Source organism: Panthera leo, chromosome D1 (assembly GCF_018350215.1).
Source record: "Panthera leo isolate Ple1 chromosome D1, P.leo_Ple1_pat1.1, whole genome shotgun sequence".
In the NCBI taxonomy this organism is placed as follows: domain Eukaryota; kingdom Metazoa; phylum Chordata; class Mammalia; order Carnivora; family Felidae; genus Panthera; species Panthera leo.
In genome coordinates this window covers 57003106-57023147 of record NC_056688.1, presented here as the reverse complement: position 1 = coordinate 57023147, position 20042 = coordinate 57003106, and the positions used below count along the sequence as shown (strand labels likewise).

Below are 20042 nucleotides of genomic sequence, written 5' to 3'. Positions count from 1 at the left end.
TGAGGGGTTGAGAAAAAAACCAGGAAAGTCTGATTTTGCCAGCCAAGAGAGGGGAGTTCCAGGAAGAGACGTGAATAGGGAAGATATGGAGATGAGAACTGACAAGAGGCTGTTATTTTTGGTAGTTAGTTGCTGGTCACTAAGTAGGCCTGGTCACAACAGCTACCCTTTCATGAAATGAAGCACTGAGGGAAGGTTCTAGATAATTCACATAACCCCCCACTCACTTCAGCCTTAGTTATGAAGGTAGTGCAGGATAAATGTAATTACTTCATAAAGTTTAACATCGCTCAGAATTTCCAAATCCCATCAGTCCTCAACTTCACCGGGTTCGATAAGAGGAAATTGCAAAAACTGGAGGGCGAGGCTGAGGACGACGTAGAAGGTAGCTAATAAATATTAATGAGGTTTCGCCTCCCGCCAATCGGGCCCGGGGAGAACCTTCTCCCGGCTCATTGGAGCCCCGCCCCCTCATAAATATGTAGCCGGTACCGCCCGCCGCGCACTGCCCCGCCCTCTACTCTTCTCCCTCGCAACGGACTCTCCCTTCAAACGGGAAACAAGATGGCGGCGGCAGGTCCGAGTACTCGGGCCTCTTCCGCGGCGGCAGCGGCAGCTCTGAGTCGGCGGGGCCGACGGGGCCGCTGTGACGAGATGGCGGCAGCCAAGACTGGGGCCCCGGGCGCGGCCTCTGGTCCCGCGTTGCTGGTGTTGCCGCCGCCGCTGCTGCAACCGCCGCCACCGCCGCGGCCGGAGGAGTCGGGCTGCGCCGGGTGTCTGGAGACCCTGGGCGAAGCGGCGGCCCTGCCGTGCGGCCACTCGCTGTGCCGAGGCTGCGCCCAGCGCGCCGCCGACGCAGCGGGCCCCGGTTGCCCGCGCTGCCGTGCCCGCGGCCCGGGTTGGGCCCGCCGTCGGGCCCGCGACGACGGCCAGGCCGACGCGGAGGTGCAGGGCGAGCGCGCCCGCCGCGGCCAGCCGGAGCGCTGCCGCCAGCGCCGGGACGGGGGCGCGGCCGCCGCGGGGTCCAGGCCGGAGCAGGAGCCGCGCGCCGCGGCCACAGAGCCAGGTGGAGCTTTCCCTCCTCCCTTTGGGGGTCTGGAGCGAGGCCGAGCGCGCCCGGCCTGGCCTGGTTGGGGGGTGGAGGGTCCCAGGCCGTGCTCGAGCGGCTGTGTAGAGTTCGCGTGGGGTTGGAACTGGGCTCTGTCCAGGCGCATCTGTTTCTGAATTTTGAACTTCAGAATGAAGTACGGGCACTATGGATTTGGAGGGGCAGTGAGGGGATCTCGCGCCTTACGGAAGTTAGAAGTTTGGAGGGAAACAGCATTCTTGGAACAAGTTAGGGCCAGGTTGGAATGGTGTGTGGGAGAAGGGTTCCTAACTTTGCAGGAGCCCTGGAGGATCAGAGAAGTGCTTGGTTTCGTGTTGGGTGAAGAGCTTGGGGTCGAACTGCGTGTCGAGAAGTGGCTCCTGGGCCTAAATGGATTAGTGAGAGGTATGGAGTATCCGGAGTTAAGGGGGCGGGTTGAATTTGAGGATGTGAAGAGAGCTTTTCAGACTAGAGTGTGGAGTGGGTTGAGAGAATGAACTCACAAGCGCAATTTTCACAAAATCTTGACAGAGCCTCGCACATCGGGGTTATTTATATTTATAATTAATAACTCCAAAAATGAATAAGCTCCAGTAGTGCTCGACAAAAAACAAAACAAAACAAAAAACAAAACAACAACAAAACTGGGTGGGGGTTAAGTTTCGTAAATGGAGATTGGTTGGCAGGGGCTGCTTCTGTCTCCATGGCTGTGTAGGTTTCCTGCTATCATCCTGGCAGTTAAAAGTTGCGGGACTGTTGCTTTCAACTTCTTTGCCTTTCGATACCTCCCACAGCCTGCCCCTCTGGTGCTGAGCTTGACGTTGAAAGTGCCCTGTAAAAACACAAAACAGAACTGTGTGTAACTTAGGACTCCGAGACACATCCAGTCAACACAACGTCTATGTTCTTTGATAAAAAAATGCTTACCTAGGAGGAGATTTCCAAGAAACATAATTAGGAAAGGCCAGATATTTGCACCTTTTGTGTTGGGAATTCTGCCATTTTTTTTTTTTTTTTTTTTTTTCAGTAGGGAAAAGGAAGCATTGCTTGTGTATGAAAGTGCAGTCTCTAGAAACTACAGTTTCCGGAATGCAGGCTGTTTTGATTAAAACAGACACCTGCCACTGTCCTAGGATACCTTACTTTTATTTCTTTGTCTTACTTGGCTATATTCCTTATTTTTCCTTTTAAGTTTCACAACATCCTTATGAGAGAGGTACTTTTATTTCCATTTTAGAGATGAAATTGAGGCCCAGAGAGGTTAAGTAACTTGCCGAAGGGTGAACCCCAATTCTGTCTGATCCTTGTTCAGAGTAGGTGAGAAGGCCTCCCCAGATGTCATCTAATTTGTGGGTGCTGAGTGATGATCTCATATGCTCTTTAGTTTGCTTCAAGTTCTGAGATTATGGTAAAAATTTCTCTGGTCTTCCTACTAGTACTATTGATTATATGGTCAAATAAGATAGAGATGTCTGTTCTCATTCATAAAGTCTGGACTCCTCTGTGAAATATCAGTTCTGGACTTTGATTCATGAGAAGGAGTATGGCTTGATAATTTGTGCAAACTTTTTCTGATGAAGAAATTTGTCATAAAGTGTATCAGTGATTAAGGAAAATTATATAAAATGAGATTCCAGATTAGTACCTATTGAATTACTGAGTATCCACCAATTACTTATATGTTTATATGAGGACTGTGATGAAAAATATTTTTCCTTAAATATTCTTGTCGGATCATTGAGTGTATATAATTACAGGCTTATTAAGTCAAATCATTATAGGAGAATATTGCTGAACAGGGTTTGCGAATTATCTTCTAGCTTCAGTGGGTTGTCTGGACTTGTTAGAGTTATATACAATTTTTTAATTTAGAATTTTAATATGCCGTGCATTCACATAATCCAAACACAAATGTAAGAAAGTGTACAATGGAAAGGTTCCTCCTATCCCTTTACTCATTTATTCTTCCACCAAAGATTCTCATTTATTCTTCCACAGTTTCTTTATGCTTCTACATAAAAATTCAAATGTATTTATTTTAGTTTTTGATCTTTTTACACAAAAGGTTGTATATTGTATACATTGTTCTGTAACTTGCTTTTTTCCATATAAAGATACGTGATGGAAAGCTTTTCATATCAGTATATAGAAGGTTTCTTTATTCTGCTTACAGCTGCAAGGAATTTCATTGAATGGCTGTAACAATTAACTGTCTATTGGTAGACATTTAGGTTGTTTCCAATCTTTTGCTATTATAAAAAGTCAGTTATAAAATTGTTATATACATGTGTATGTGCATTCATATGGAGAGGTCACCTGTAGCTTTCACCAGATTCTCAAAGGGATGCAGAAAGAATGGTAGGAACCATTGTTTTAACCCAGGTCCCTCATTCTACAGAAGAGAGAACTGAGGCCCAGAAGAGAGTAGAAAGTGACCAGCTAATGGTCGTCATGAGTTAGTAGCAGATAAACAAGGACCAAAACAATAACCCATAAATAAGGGCTAAAACATAGCTTAATTCACAGTTAAATGCTCATGATGACTTGTAATAGGGAAAACTAAAAATACCAGTTTTATAAAAACTTACGTTGTGTTTTTGAGTGGGAAACAGCAACAGAACTAGCAATTTTAGGTATATTCAGAAGTATATTGCTTAGCAGTTTTTTTGGGGCATAGTTAGGTTAATTGATAAAAAGAAAGGTCAGAATTCCTTTATAATACTGGAAATTAAATTTTGTAGTAAATGCACTGGTGCTTCAGTGAAATTCTTATATATATATTTTTTAATTTTGTTGAAGCCCCATGGCTCTTTTGGAATTGAATTGTCTATAATAAGTATAAGAGTTTGTGCTTGTAGAAAATTTTGGTTGTGTTGTGACATTTTTGTTTTTTACCAGTTTCCTGACAAGCTTTAAAATTCAGAACCCTAAGGACTCCTGTATAACATGTTTTGTTTTATTCTTATATGCCTTATCAGTTTGCTTTTGGATATAGTATCAGTTGACTTGTGCAACATTGTGTGAAGCCTACTTCAACTTTATGTTCCTTGAGGTTATAGCTCATCGCATATATTGACATAGTATTTGAACCATTTTGAGCAATATTCACAAGTATGTAATGAATGTTTGTGCTGGGCCAGGCACTGTTCTAGGTTCTTGGGAGACCTTAGTGAATGAAATGTTCAAAGATTTCTTCTTCTTGGAGCTTATATTCTAAATTTAGAGGCAGTCTTGGTCCATTGATTAAAAATAAAAACTGTAGCACATGGGCATATATAGGTACTTTTGCAACTGCATTTGACCCTTGAACAACAGGGGTTTGAACTGTGTGGGTCCACTTATACATGGATTTTTTCAATGAATACATTACAGTACTGTAAATGTATTTTCTCTTTCTTATGATTTTCCTAACATTTTCTTTTTTCTAGCTTAGTTTATTGTAAGAATAGAGTATATAATGCATATAACATACAAAATATGTGTTAATCAGCAGTTTCTATTATTAGTAAAGCATCTGGTCAACAAAGGGCTACAAGTCAAGTTTTTGGAAAGTCAGTAGTTACTGTAGATTTTCAACAGTGCTAAGGGTCAGTGCCCCTAACCCCTCTGTTGTTCAATGGTCATCTGTATATACAACAGCAATACTTAAGTCTCATTGATAATAATGAATCTTAAGAATTAATTTAGTCTTTTGATATGAAATCAAGAGTGACCATTCTAAATTATACTGCTTCTGAAATTGAAACCAAGACCTTTTTAGGATACTTCTTTTTCTTCTACCCTGGGTAATAATTGAAGAGAAAAGCTACGCAAAGGCCAATGAGTCCTTTTTATTTTTTTTTTATTTTTTTATTTTTTGGAGAGAGAGAACACGAGTCGGGGAGAGGGACAGACGGACAGAGAGAGAGAGAGAATTCTGACACAGGTCTTGATCCCACAACCCTGTGATCATGACCTAAGCCAAAATCAAGAGTTAGACTCTCAACTGACTAAGCCACCCTGGAGCCCCACCAATGAATCTTTTAAATTGGCAGTTAAAACTTAAAAAAAAAATTTTAGTGTTAAAAGCGCGTTTCAAAAATTGAATAGTACCTCATTTATCCCATCCCTTTCATCACCCCTCAACCTCCCTGTTCACTTAGGGTTAACATTATACATTTAAAAAAATTCCTCTTTCTGTGACAAACAAGTAGTTCTGGTTTATTACTCAGTTGGCAGACAATGTTTGCTATGTGTGCAGCCTAAATTGCATTTAGGACTAATGAATAATGAAATCATGTGATTGTAGTGTAAAAGGATAAGAATTTCCCTCAACTGTAGGGATTTGTTGTAAAATGTATAAAATGACTCAACTTTTTATCCTGAATGACACGTACACATATTCCAGAATTTGAGAGTGTCCTTATGTGTTCTACTAATGCAGGAAACAATTCAGAATGAGATTACCTCGCCAACTAAACACTAATTACCATTAAAGGAATATCTGTATCCTATAGAATTCAGGGTTGAGCCTCAAGAATTTAGGAGGTATTTGGTTTTCTTCTTATCCACTTCCAAACTTCCAGTTAATCCGGACAATTGCCTACCCTTGAATTCATTTGTATCTGAGGGTTTTTTTTTTGTTTTGTTTTTTTGTTTTTTTGGTTTTTTTTTGAGTGTAGGATACGGGATATGTTTGTCAAATGTCATCCCACTAATTCAGTGAGCATTTTGGGGGCACATGCTCTGTAAGATAATACAGTAAAAAAGGGGAATAAGACATGGTCCCTGTTCTTTAAGATTCCACAGTCTGGTTGGAGAAACACCTTATCAAAAATATTACAAAGTAGTAAGTGAGGTAAATGCATAATGCCAACAGAGTATAGGAATGGGATAACTAAGCATCTGGAGGAGAGCTGAGGAATTTGAGCTCTATGCTGAAAAGGTAGGAATTTACCAGGTGAGAGAGGAGGGGATGGCCATTCCAGGCAGAAGAACCTACATGCACAAAGGCATGAAGTCTCTTGGCATATTCAGGGACTGACAGGAAGTTAAATATAGATGAATTGTGGGACTGAAGTGGGAAAGAAGAGAAGGGACTGTGGAAGTTAGATCACAAAGGGCATGGTATGTCATGATAAAATAATTTGGGACTTTGTCCTATAGACAGTACAGAGCCCTTACAGATTTTTAAGTAATGACGTCATCATAATGATGTGCTTTAGAAAGAATATTGGTTGGGGTATGGAGGAAAGACATGAATAGAAATGAAGAAGGGAGTCCAGTTAGAGGACTATTTTAGTAGTCCAGGCAAGAGATGAAGAGGGCCTGGACTAAAGCAGTGTCTGTGGGGATGTTTCCTTCCGTCATGCATTAATTTAGTAATCATTTGAGGGTCTTCTGTGTGCTAGGCAATGGAACTGCATATAGAATAAAGCATGATTCTTTCTCTTTGAGTCAGGGTAGTTGGGAAGATTGGTGCACAAACATGCAACTGAAATGTGTAATAAATGCAATTATAATGGTAATGCAAGATATCATTGTAGAAGGCAGTAAGGAATATGTTAATGGGGCAAGTTAATGGAGCAGGATCTGGAGACAGATTGCCTGTGTTTGAATTACAGCTCTGCCATTTATAGCTGTGTGCCATTGCGTAGGTTGCTTCAACTCTGTACCTTAGTTTCCTCATTTGCAAATGGGGATAGTAATAGCAAAATCATAATGTTGGTAAGACTAAATAATTAGTAGAATGCTTGGCATATAAAGAACTCAATGAAGAGCTTCCAGCTTGGATGGGTCAGAAATGGCTTCAGTGAAAGGCAGACACTTGACCCTGAGTATTCAGTAGGTGGATGGGGGCAGGATGAAGATGAGGGAAACCGGTATATGCAGAAGTACAGGACTCTGAAATAACAAGGAGACTTCCAGGGATTGTAAGTAGGAGTGATTGGAGCATAGACTACATGTGGGAGAGTGGGAGGAGATGGAATTCCAGAAATAAGCAGTTACTGAATAACTGGACTTTGAATGCCATGCTCAGGAGTGAGGATCCACTGAGGAATTTTAAAGAAGAGTTCCATCTTTGCATTTTAGAGTGATTACTCCTATGGGGTTAATGTAGCAAATGGATTGGAGAGCCCAGATTCTCTTTTAGCAAGAGGGCTAACTTAGATGAGAAGATGCTTCTGCTGCAAATATCCAGAAAAGCTGGATGATATTGAACTAACAATTCTTTTAAAAGAATTCCTGAGCTTTCAGGAAAGACAGGAAAATCTCCAGGTTCTAGAAATAAAAATGGAACTAAAAGCCAAAACTTTAGTAAGCTCATGCTATGTTGCCCTAGAGTGGGGGTGAAGGGGTGGAGTGAGGGGCTATTTCTGGTTTTCTATTCCTAGTGGATTGAGTTTTAACCACAGAAAAAGGAACCAAAACTAAGACTTCTGTATAAAACTGGGATTCTTGATGTGCATTCAAAGTGAAGGGGTAGGCAGAGAATAATCTTCCTACTGGTACAAGCCAGTAATAAGAAATTTTGTCTTGATTTACTTGGGCTCTATGCAGAGAGGAAATGGAGAAAAGAGCTTTCCTGAGAAATTGAAGCGCACGATGTATGCCTTGCTCATATTTGGGATCTGATTTTATATTATATGGTTTTAAGTATCACCATGCTGAGAAATTAATATAAAAGCTGGCTCCAAACTAGTGATACCCATGGATCACCTGGAGAAAGGAAAAAAAAGACTGTGGTACTCCCAACTCGCTCCAGAAGAGATTCTTTAAGAAGAGATAAGCCCAACCAAAGATGAACTTATAATTGAATGTGACACACGAGGAAACCATTTTCTAACATAAATGAGACTTAGTAGCTATAATAAGCAAGGGGATTCTATCTCCAGGAACTGGGATAGTAGAATAGCAGCTTAAATGATAATTTAAATTGGCACACTTTAAGTGACTAAAGACATTAAAGAATTAATGGAAATCTCAAGAAGTGAGAAGGACATTATGAAACAGGTGCATTTAAAAAAGAGCTAAACATAATGCAAAATATAGTCAGGGAGGTTAAAAAAAGCTCAGTGAATAAGGTAAGCACTAGTTTACACGGATGAAGAGAAAATCAGTAAGCTGGGAATTAGATATGTGGAAATCCTGAGGATGCAGAACAGTAGGATAAAGGAAAATCTGAAAGAGAGGTGAAGAGAAATGAAAGGTCAAGAAGACCCATCATCTAATAGTTACAGAAGGAGAAGAATAGAATGTGGGAGACATGGAATTTAAAGAGATGGTGACTTGAGAGTATTTTGGAATTAATAAGAAGACATGAATCCTTAGGTTTTAGAGTCATGAGGCCCTAGAAAGAATTAAATGAACAAAGCAAACAACCCCCACAACTAAACACATTGCAATGAAACTGTAGAACACCACAGGCACTTTAAAAAGCAACCAGAAAGGAAAAACAAAGGAGCAACAGACTGAGAGCAGACATCTTATAACCAAGAGAGGCCAGAAGAAAAGGGAACAATGTTTTCTCAGTGTTGAGAGATCTGAATTTTGTATTCAGCTAAGTTATAATTCAAGAGTGAGGACAAAATAAAAATATTTTCAGATAAACAAAAATACAGAGAATTTACCACGCTGTTTCTGAAAGAACTATTATACTGAAGAATATACGTCAGCAAGAAAGAAATGTAATGGGAGAAAATAGGATACAAGAAAACATGGTGAACAAAGAAATGGGTAGGTAAACTAAGTGAATATTGACTCTATAAAGCAAAAATAATTATGACTAATATGTGGGGGTTAAAACCAAAATGGGACTAAAATATCAGACAAGGATAAAATGTAAGCTGGGAGGGAAGGTGATCAGCATTGAAGAGTTGTAAGGTTCTATATATAGTTCAGGAGGATAGAGATATTGATTAACTTTAGGCTCTTGGTCAGATGCATATTAAAAATTTAAGGGTAACCACCAAAAGAAATGGAATGTAAACTCGATCTGCTGCATATATATAGAACCATACACCTCCCAAATTAGAGAATACACATTCTTTTATTTTTTTATTAAAAAAATTTTTTTTAACATTTATTTATTTTTGAGAGACAGAGTGTGAGCAGGGGAAGGGCAGAGAGAGAGTGAGAGCGAGAGTGAGTGAGAGAGAGAGAGAGAGAGAGAGAGAGAGAGAATCTGAAGCAGGCTCCAGGCTCTGAGCTGTCAGCACAGAGCCTGACATGGGGCTCGAACCCACAAACTGTGAGATCATGACCCGTGCCAAAGTTGGACGCCCAACTGACTGAGCCACCTAGGCACCCCAAGATTTTACATTCTTTTAAACAAATGTAGAACATGCACAAAGAAAGTTTTAACAGATACCAAAGATTGCTATATAAACTGTTATCTCATCCCAGTACAATAAAATTAGAAATCAGTGACAAATATAACCTATCCCCCTCCCAGCCCATGTTTGGAAATTTAAAAAGCAGAAACAAACGTCTAAATAATGTATGGTGAAGAACAAAATCATGGAAATTGGAATATATTTAGAGTTGAGTAACAATGAGATAGTAAACAACTATCTCAGAATCTGTGGAGTATAACTAAAGCAAAACTAAGAAAAATTGAAGTGTCTGAATTATGTTTCATTAAATCCTAAGATGCCATCATTTGTAAGATGTGCTGTCATTTACCAAACAATGCTTTACTGTCACTCAGACTTTTTAACTTTGTACTTACTGAAAGAGTTCTTATAAATTTATTACAGATTTAACGTATCACTTGAGCATATGTTTATAAAAGGAAGTAACGTGATAAATTAGAATATTCCTGTGACTTCATATTCAGAGCCTGATTCTTCTAAATCATAGAGGTTGTGTTTTTCTATGTAGTATTGTTTACTGTGTCATTGAGACCCTTGGTGATACAGAATTTCTTAAAAGAGTGTTCCACAGCTCTAACATTTTTCTTTTCTTTTTAAGGAAAAGAACTTTTTAATTTAAATTTTAGTTAACACAGTGCAATATTGGTTTCAGGGGTAGAATTCAGTGATTCATCACTTAGCATTTAACACTCAGTGCTCATCACAACAAGTGCCCTCCTTAGTATACATCACCCATCTAGCCCATCTCCCACCTCCCTCCCTCTGTCAAATTCATAGTTTGTTTTCTATTATCTAACATTGTTCTTTAACACTGCTGACACCCATCGTGTATGGATGCTCATGCTTTTTTGAGCTTGCCAAATGGCATCAACAAAATGTTTTCAGATGAGATTTATAGTTCTTCCTCAGATGGCCTTTATAGGCTAATACTGAGGTTACAGTTGTCCAGTCACCAGGGATAACCACCAAATCATACATTTTTTGGTGAGCTTACTCTTTAATTGTGTACATTTATACATAAATAAGCAATGACAGTGCCATCATCACTGCTGCCTGGCTGACAGTGATTATAAGACTTCAACTGTAAGAAACATCCCAATTTCAGAGATGTTAATATGAAGAAATGTAGGTCCTAGAACCTGTAAGATATTTGAGTTGAAGAAAGCCTAAACATTATTGAGTTAAGTGGTGAACCGAAATAGTTAGAAAAGTAATAGCAGAGGGGCACCTGGGTGGCTCAGGTCGTGATCTCACGTTCATGAGTTCCAGCCCTGCACTGTCAGTGCAGAGCCTGCTTGGGATTCTCTTTCTCCCTCTCTACCCCTCCCCTGCTCATGCTCTCTCTGTCTCACTCCCTAAATAAATAAACAAATATTAAAAAAAAATAGATTAAACCCAAAGGAAGTAGAAGATAGGAAAGAATAAAAATAACAGAAATTAATGGAATAAAAAATAAACAGTGAAGAGGATTAATAAAGCCAAAATCTAATTCACTGAAGGTCGTAATACAAGATTTATATTATGGGGGCGCCTGGGTGGCTCTGTCGGTTGAGCGTCTTAACTTCAGCTCAGGTCATGATCTCACAGTGTGTGAGTTTGAGTCCCATGTCAGGCTCTGTGCTGACAGCTCAGAGCCTGGAGCCTGCTTCGCATTCTGTGTCTCCCTCTCTCTCTGCCCCTCCCCTGCTCATGCTCTGTCTCTCTCTGTCTCAAAAATAAATAAAAACATTTAAAAAAATAAAAAAAAGGTTTATATTATGGACAAATCTCTGGCAAGATTGGTCAAAGAAAAAGAAAAACAAGAAGGCATAAATGATATTAGGAATGCAACAGAGAATACAACTACAGATGTGATAAAGATATAAAAATCCCGTAAATATAGAATATGGGCTTTATGCCATGAATTTGAAATATTGCATAAAATAGTTCATTTACTAAAAACTGCAATCTGTCACAGATTGCTTAAGAATAAATAGAAAATATGAACAGAAATGTAACTAAAAAAGAAAATGAATAGTAAAATCTATCCACTAAGTAATATGTAGATAAAATAAGCAAAATCCAGAATGTGGGAAACTGCAGGATACATGGCCCATTACCACAAATAATGTGAAGAAGAAGGAGGAAGAGGAAGAAGAGGAAGAGGAAGAGCAATAGAAGGGAAACCTGTAGATGAAAAGACATGACAAATTTAAGTGCGTGAATTTATTTGGATACTGATTTGAAAAACTGTGTCAAAATATTTGATAGGAATTTGAACATTGTTTGGATGTTTGTTGATATTAAAGATTATGAAATGTTCAATGTGACAATAGTTACATATTTTGTAAGAGTCCTTTAGGAGAGATACTAAAATGTTCCCAGATAAGATGATTTGATGTCTGGGATTTGCTTCAAAATCATTCCTTCAAGGGGAGTGGGGAGAGGTAATGATTGGGGGAATAGATGAAATATGATTGGCAATGAATTGATTGTTGAGGCTGGGGGATGGATAGGTTGGGGTTCATTATACAGGTATCTGTAATAAATATTTGGGACGTTTCTGTAATAAAAGGCAGAAGAAAAATTCTGTCTGCTTAGGATGAACCAGGCACAGGGTTTTACAGGTTACCCAAATATTGCAGGATGCAGACTATTCCAGGAAAGAAAAGTGTTTTCAGGTTCCTTTTGGAAGGCTTTTACAACTTGATATCAAAATCATACAAGGACAGCATAAGAAAGGAAAAATACAGACCAATCTCATGAATGTAGATTTAAGAAATCCAAAATGAAATATACACTAATCTAGTAGTGCATTAAAAAAAAAACTCACAACCAAGTAGCATTTATTCCAGGAATAGGGGTTCAGTTTAACATTAAGAATCTAACGTAATTCAGTATACAGCATTAATGAACTAAAGGAAAGTAAAACCATATGATCATCTCAATAGATTCTTAAAAGAGCATTTGACAAGAATTTACCATTCATTCATTTAAAAAGCTAGAACACCTGGAGTAGAGGGGAACTTTTTCTTTTTTAGTGGAACTTGTCAATAAGGATGATTAGTGAGTGGCCAAGAACACTCAAGACAATTTTGGAGCACATTGCTTTATCAAATATTAAGCTATTATAAAGCTGTATTAATTGAAAAAGGTACTGATGTGAGGATAGTTGGATAACCAGTGTTAAATAATTAAAAAGTCCAGGGGCACCTGGGTGGCTCAGTCGGTTGAGCGTCTGGCTTCGGCTCAGGTCATGATCTCACGGTTTGTGGATTCGAGCCCCATGTCAGGCTCTGTGCTGACAGCTCAGAGCCTGGAGCCTGCTTCAAATTCCATGTCCCCCTCTCTCTCTGCTCCTCCCCTGCTCGTGCTCTGTCTTTCTCTCTCTCAAAAATAAATAAATATTAAAAAAATTAAAATAATTAAAAAGTCCAAAAAATAAGGAGTTGAGTAACATGCCCTCATATATTTGAATTTGATAGATGACAGATGGCATTACAAATCAGTGGGGCAAATATTTTCTTTTTCTTTTCTTTTTTTTTTTTAATATAATTTATTGTCGAATTGGTTCCCATACAATACCCAGTGCTCATCCCAACAAGTGCCCTCCTCCCTGCCCATCTCCCACTTTCCCCTCTCCCCCAACCCCCCATCTACCCTTAGTTTGTTCTCAGTCCTTAAGAGTCTCTTATGGTTTGCCTCCCTCCCTCTCTGTAACTTTTCCCCCGCTCCTGCATGGTCTTCTGTTAAGTTTCTCAAGATCCACATATGAATGAAAACATTATGGTATCTGTCTTTCTCTGCCTGGCTTATTTCACTTAGCATAATACCCTCCAGTTCCATCCACATTGCTGCAAATGGCCAGATTTCATTCTTTCTCATTGCCAAGTAGTATTCCATTGCACATATAAACCACATCTTCTTTATCCATTCATCAGTTGATGGACATTTAGGCTCTTTCCATAATTTGGCTATTGAAAGTGCTGCTATGAACATTGGGGTACATGGGCCCCTATGCATCAGCACTCCTGTCTCCTTTGGGTAGATTCCTAGCAGTGCTGTTTCTGGGTCAGAAGGTAGTTCTATTTTTAATTTTTTGAGGAACCTCCACAGTGTTTTCCAGAGTGGCTGCACCAGTTTGCATTCCCACCAGCAGTGCAAGGGGGTTCCCGTTTCTCCACATCCTCTCCAGCATCTATAGTCTCCTGATTTGTTCATTTCAGCCACTCTGACCAGCGTGAGGTGATATCTGAGTGTGGTTTTGATTTGTATTTCCCTGATGAGGAGTGACGTTGAGCATCTTTTCATGTGTCTGTTGGCCATCTGGATGTTTTCTTTGGGAAAGTGTCTATTCATGTCTTCTGCCCATTTCTTCACTGGATTATTTTTTGGGTGTAGAGTTTGGTGAGTTCTTTATGGATTTTAGATACTAGCCCTTTATCCCACATGTCATTTGCAAATATCTTTTCCCATTCCATCGGTTGCCTTTTAGTTTTGTTGATTGTTTCCTATGCAGTGCAGAAGCTTTTTATCTTGATGAGGTCCCAGTAGTTCATTTTTGCTTTTAATTCCCTTGCCTTTGGAGATGTGTCAAGTAAGAAATTGCTGCAGCTGAGGTCAGAGAGGTTTTTTCCTCCTTTCTCCTCTAGGGTTTTGATGGTTTTCTGTCTCACATTCAGGTCCTTTATCCAGTTTGAGTTTATTTTTGTGAATGGTGTAAGAAAGTGGTCTAGTTTCATTCTTCTGCATGTTGCTGTCCAGTTCTTCCAGCACCATTTGTTAAAGAGACTGTCTTTTTTCCATTGGATATTCTTCCCTGCTTTGTCAAAGATTAGTTGGCCATACATTTGTGGGTCTAATTCTGGGGCCTCTATTCCACTGGTCTATGTATCTGTTTTTGTGCCAATACCATACTGTCTTGATGATTACAGCTTTATAGTAGAGGCTAATGTCTGGGATTGTGATGCCTCCCATTTTGGTTTTCTTCTTCAATATTACTCTGGCTATTCGGTGTCGCAAAGAACCCATTTTCAATTGTTGTGGATAGTTAGCTAACCTTATAGAAAACCAGAAAAAAAAAATAGATCTTTACCTCATACTATACACAAAAAGTTAATTCCAAATGGATTAAATGTCAAACCACAAAACTTAGAAAATACTAGAAGTATCTTTATGAAAATGAGGTAGAGAAGGATTCTTCGTACAAATAAACAGCATAAAGGAAAAGACATAATTTGGATACATTAAACACTTCTGTATTATAATGTAAAGTAAGATAAATCACAGGGTGGAAGAAAATGTTTTCAATGAAATTACCAATTAAAGATTAATATCCAAAATATATGAGAAACCACAAATCGCTATGACAGACACCTCACCAGAAAAATAGTGAAAAAATAGTCTATTTGAATAGACATTTCATGGAAGAGGAAAACTGAAAAGCCAATAAACATCTGGAGTTATGCTGACTATCATTGATAATTAGGGAAAAGCAAATTAAGCCAATGATGAGAGGCTACCAGACTGCATAATTTATGATCAATTAATGATAATTAATGGGGACCCACATGCTGCTGGGGAAGTAAAACCTGGTATAACCATTTTGGAGAGCAGTTTGGCCATACCTAGTAAGGTTGAAGAGATACATTCTTTATCTCTTGCCATGTGGCAATTCCGTTAATAGGTGTCTGCCCTATGTATGAATGTGTATGACATTTATGATATATATTCATGTATATACACCTATACACAATTACAAAATTTTAAAAAATGATGCTCATTATAGTACTGGAAAGAGTAGTAACAGCTGTCCTTGATAGGAAAAGGGATAAAGGGATAAATTATGGTTCAGGCAATTATTGTTTATCTTTCTAGAGAGAACTATTGTTAATAATTATACATTTCCTGCCAGACTTTACTAGCTTTTTACCTATGCCTAAATATTATATATGGCTTTTTAAAAATGATAATTAGTAAAAAGAAATTGTTTAACTTTCTTTTGATATATAAGGGCCAAATTGATGTTTAATGACTTCATTGACTAGGGAAGGTTCTGTTGCCTCAGGATATCACTCACATGTATCCTGTAGTATCTGAAATTCAATACATATTTTCTTTAGGTCCCTTATTCTTGCGGTTCTCTTAAAATGCAGGTACTTTTGAGAAAGAGAACTAGATAAACTTGTTCATATAGGGTAGGGAGGTTTTATCATTTTATGCATTCTTAAAGTTGGGATAGTTTTGGAGAGGGAAATAGCATTTATGGAGTTTACTTTGTATTAGGTCCCATATGTTAGGTTTTATAGTTTACTTGCTAGACATTTATAGAGTATCTAGATGTGTAAGGCATTGAACTAGGTGCTTAAAAAGGGTAGACTTGAAGAGAGCAAGAATGTTTAGAGGAGGAACATTGAAGGAAGAAGAATTATCTTTCATACTTAATAACTGTGCCTGAGTCTATTTTAGAAGATTAGGTTAAAAATAAGTGTCAGACGATTGTGATGAAGATATGTAAGGGAAGAAGAGTGCTGATTAGTCATACTGATAAAGATGGTGCAAGACTGTCCAATTTCAACATCTCACTTTTCTTTCTGGTTTTCTAGAAGAAATGGATAGTATTACTGTGGAGATAGTTGTATGCAAAAGCTGAGCTGGTTTATCCCAGACTGATAACTTTCCATAAGCCTGCTATTAGCTGTTTTGATTTGAAAGATCCTTAGTACTTAGGCTAAGTAAAGATTCTGTTTGTTTATCAGATTATCCCCATTCATTGAACTCTTTCGTGCCTATTGTAAACTGACCCTGGGGAACCTTGGAGGTCCTTCTTGGTGACTTTATTAAGAGCAGTTTTGGGAGAGTGGTGGAACAAACTAAGGCCCTAATAGCATGAGTTAAAGTGAGAAAGGAGAAACAGCAAATATATACATTACTCTTTGGAGGGGTCTGCTGTAAAGGGGGGCAGGGAAACAGGCCAGTACTTGCTGGAGGGCAAGAGCTCAGGAGTTGTTTCTTTTTAAGATAGCTGATATTATGTCATGTTTGTGTATTAGATTTGTGTGTTATCATAGTAGAGAGGAAGAAATTGATGCTGGAGAGAGTAGAGAAAAGTGATGAGCTAAGGTGAGAGAAGATGAGACCTGGAACACCAAGGGGAGATTGATTTTATACATGAATAGGGATATTTCTCCCATTGTGGGGACTACTCATTGCTGTCTCTATATTGGACAGTTTTAATGGTTTGAAAGTTAAGTTTTCTAGTGAATTAAAATCTACTTCCCTAGTTTTAGTATTCAAGTATTTAAAGACCATGATTACTTCTATCTAAATTTTTAGGTTAAACTTCTCAAATTCATTTCTTTGGTCTTCTTCCTCCCTTTCCAAATGTTCTGATCATGCTACAGTACTTAGAGTTCTTGTAATATAGTATGCTTTTTGGCCTTTTGTCCCCTATGATTATCCTACCTGGAATACTCTATCTTCCCGTCAAATTATACTCATCTTCTCAGGCCCAGGTGAAATATTAAGTGCTCTGTAAAATTTTTTTCACACTCATACAGGAGTCAGTTATCTTCCTTTGTGCCACCACACAGCATATGCATCACTCATGTCACTGGATTTCAGTTCCTCATTTGTGTATCTGGCACTGCAGTGAACTCTCTGAGGTCAGAGATTATGTCTTCATGTATTCAGCACTTCATATGGTACTTAGAATGTATTAGATACATAGTAAATGTTTAATGGAGGAAAAAGATTTCTAAAAAAAAAGAAATCCCTAAAAGTTCTTGATTATATGTTATGATTCCTTCTGTTTGGTCCTCTTTAAATATGCCACTCAGAGATGACTCTCATACTTTAAATAATACCTGACTAATGCAAAGTGTGGTGGGGCTTACTGTCCCTCCTTCTGGATGCTAATTCTTTTCTTTCTCTCTCTCTCTTTCTCTTCCTTTCCTTCTCTTCTCTTGTCTTCTCTTTTTTTCTAGATCGAGAGAGAGTGAGGGGGAGAGGGATAGAGAGTATCTTAAGCAGGCTGCATGCCCAGTGCAGAACCTGAGGCAGGGCTCCATCTCATGACCCTGAGATTATGACCTGAGCTGAAATCAAGAGTGTATGCTTAAATGACTGAGCCACCCAGATGCCCCTGGATGTAAAATTCTTAATACTGCTAAAGATTGCAGTAGCCTTACTCATACTGAATTTGTCAGCAACAAAACTGGTTTCTTTCCTTGTTGTTTTTTTTTTTTTTTTTTTTTTTTTTTTTTTTTTTTTTGGGCATGAATTACTGTCAAGACATCTTCCTCATCACATGATTTACCACAAAATTTTTAAGCTTGAAGATAACTTATTTCCAATTTTGGTTTGGTTTTTATTTTTCTGAGTAGCAGTGGACTTATTTTCCCTTTGACTCCCTTCTGTTTTGCCATTTCTCTTGTGTTTTGCTTGTGTTTGGTTCTGTAAAACTTCAACAAAAGATTGGACTTTACTGAAGTTTACCTTTGCCTTAATTATAAAGAAAAGCTTTATTAACTTCAGCTTCCTTCAGACAACAAATTATTTGAAAGACTTTGGTATAAAATGGTGCTAATGGTATTAAAGATCTTTCTCATTGGTTCATTCTACAAAAATGTTTTAGGCCACTGAGTCTTACACTGAGACACATACCTAGAGACCATCCCTATCTTAAAGGAAATCTTCTAGTTTGGGGAGGCAGAGGCAGCGACAAATAATTATAACATGGGTAATAAATGCTACTACCATTGAGAGAAGTGCAGAATGTTATGAGGCCTACAGGAAGCTGATGTAATTCTCTCTGGGTTAAGCGGGAAAAGCTTCACAAAGGAGAGAGCAATGGATCAGCTTTGGAAGTAATCACTGTATAGTGAGAAGTAGAAAAACCATTCTGGAAAGAGGAAGTGGCATATATAAAGTCATAGAGGAGACAGGGTATGGCATATCCAGGAATAGATGTCTTAAGTCTGGGGAGGGGAGAGGTATTGCGGGAATGGAAAAATGTGGCTGGCGTGGTAGATTGGGTACTGTTTATAAATCTTGTAGGCAGAAAGAAGCCAGGAGGATGATAGGGTAAGGTCTGTGTTTTATAGAAAACCAAGGAAGCAGTGTTGATGGTAGATGGAAAGACAAAGAGTGCAAGAGAGCAATTAGGCTACCATTTAATACACACAGAATCTGTACCAAATAGATATTGGAGGATTAAAAAAATTTTTTTTAATGTTTATTTATTTTTGAGAGAGAGAGAGACAGAGACAGAGTTGTGTGTGTGGGGAGAGGCAGAGAGAGAGGGAGACACAGAATCCTAGATAGGCTCCAGGCTCTGAGCTGTCAGCACAGAGCCTGATGTGGGGCTCAAACCCACAAACTGTGAGATCATGACCTGAGCCATAGTTGGATGCTTAACCAACTGAACCACTCAGGCGCTCCTAGATATTGGAGGATTAGATGAGAAAAGCAACCCTATTATGGTAGGTAGTACTCCCATTTTACAGATGAAGAAACACAGGCTTTGGGAGCGTAAAGACTATTAATATTTATCCTGTGGGTGGTAGCTTTGAACGCATGTAGTATAGCTCCAAATCCAGCACTCTTTCTAATTTTGGTATCATTCCACCTTGTGGACTAGTGTGAATGATTCTTTGACTCAAACAGAGCAGAAATTAAATCCAAAGGATTTTGTGCTAGGATGATGGATATAGTGGGACAACCATGTGGTGGTCTTGTTCTGCCTACATCTACAGGACCTCCCTCTCTGCAGCATTCCTATACCTGTATTTGCATCTATGACATCTTTTATTGTGTGTCTCCTGTTGATTTGACTGTGCTGATCCAATGCAAGCTGCCTAACCATGTCTAATTGTTTGGGCCATTTCTGGACTAAACAAGGAAGCTTACTGCTTTCACTCTACTTTTGTTTAATATGTGCGTTTGCAAATTCTGTTCATCTCTGTTACTTTGTCTTTCTCCAATCCATGTGTCTTAGTCAATTTGGGCTGTTATAGCAGAATATCATGGACTAGGTGGCTTATAAACAACAGAAATTATTTTCTCATGGTCCTAGAGGCTGGGAAGTCAAAGATCAAGATGCTAGTAGATTTGGTGTCTTGTGAGGGCCCACCTCCTAGTTCACGAACTCATTTTCTTGCTGCTTTTGTCCTCACTTGGTTGAAAGGCAGAGGAGCTCTCTAGCATCTCTTTCATACGGGCACTAATCCCATTCATGAGGGCAAAGCCCTCATGACCTAATCGCCTTTGCAAGGCCCCACCTCTAAATGCCATCACACTGGGGATTAGATTTCAACATATGAATTTGCAGGTGGGGGGGGTGGAGAGGTGGTAATGCAAACATTTAGTACCAGACATTGATAGATAGAGTCAGCAGGCCAGACCCAGCCTGCTGCTCATTTTTGTAAATAAAGCTTTTCTTGGAACACAGCCATACTTATTGTCTATGGCTGCTTTCATGCTACAGTAGCAGAGTGGACAGAGACCTTATGGTCTGCAAAGCCTGAAATATTTACTCTCTGGCCACGAGTCTATAGTCTTGGGCTACTCATTATTCTTTCCAAATCACGGTACAAATCAGGTTAATTCTTTAAGCTAAGGGA

General features: G+C 39.0%; 1 protein-coding gene and 1 long non-coding RNA gene across 6 annotated transcripts in view; one reads left to right on the top strand and one right to left on the bottom strand.

Moving 5' to 3' along the window:
* Positions 1 to 564: 564 nt before the first annotated feature.
* Positions 565 to 20042, top strand: part of RNF169 (ring finger protein 169) — a 99275-nt gene continuing 79797 nt past the window's right edge. Inside the window, exon 1 of one of the 2 annotated variants that reach the window (XM_042905079.1) lies at positions 565 to 1066. In XM_042905079.1, the coding sequence (XP_042761013.1) occupies positions 565 to 1066 (502 nt within the window). The other variant, XM_042905080.1, reaches the window with a different exon arrangement.
* The window catches only part of LOC122199757, a 41591-nt gene continuing 23054 nt past the window's right edge, over positions 1506 to 20042 (bottom strand). For all 4 annotated transcript variants that reach the window (XR_006193614.1, XR_006193617.1, XR_006193615.1 and 1 more), the window contains one exon: positions 1506 to 1919. This is a non-coding gene — a long non-coding RNA (uncharacterized LOC122199757). The remainder of the gene's footprint in view (positions 1920 to 20042) is intronic.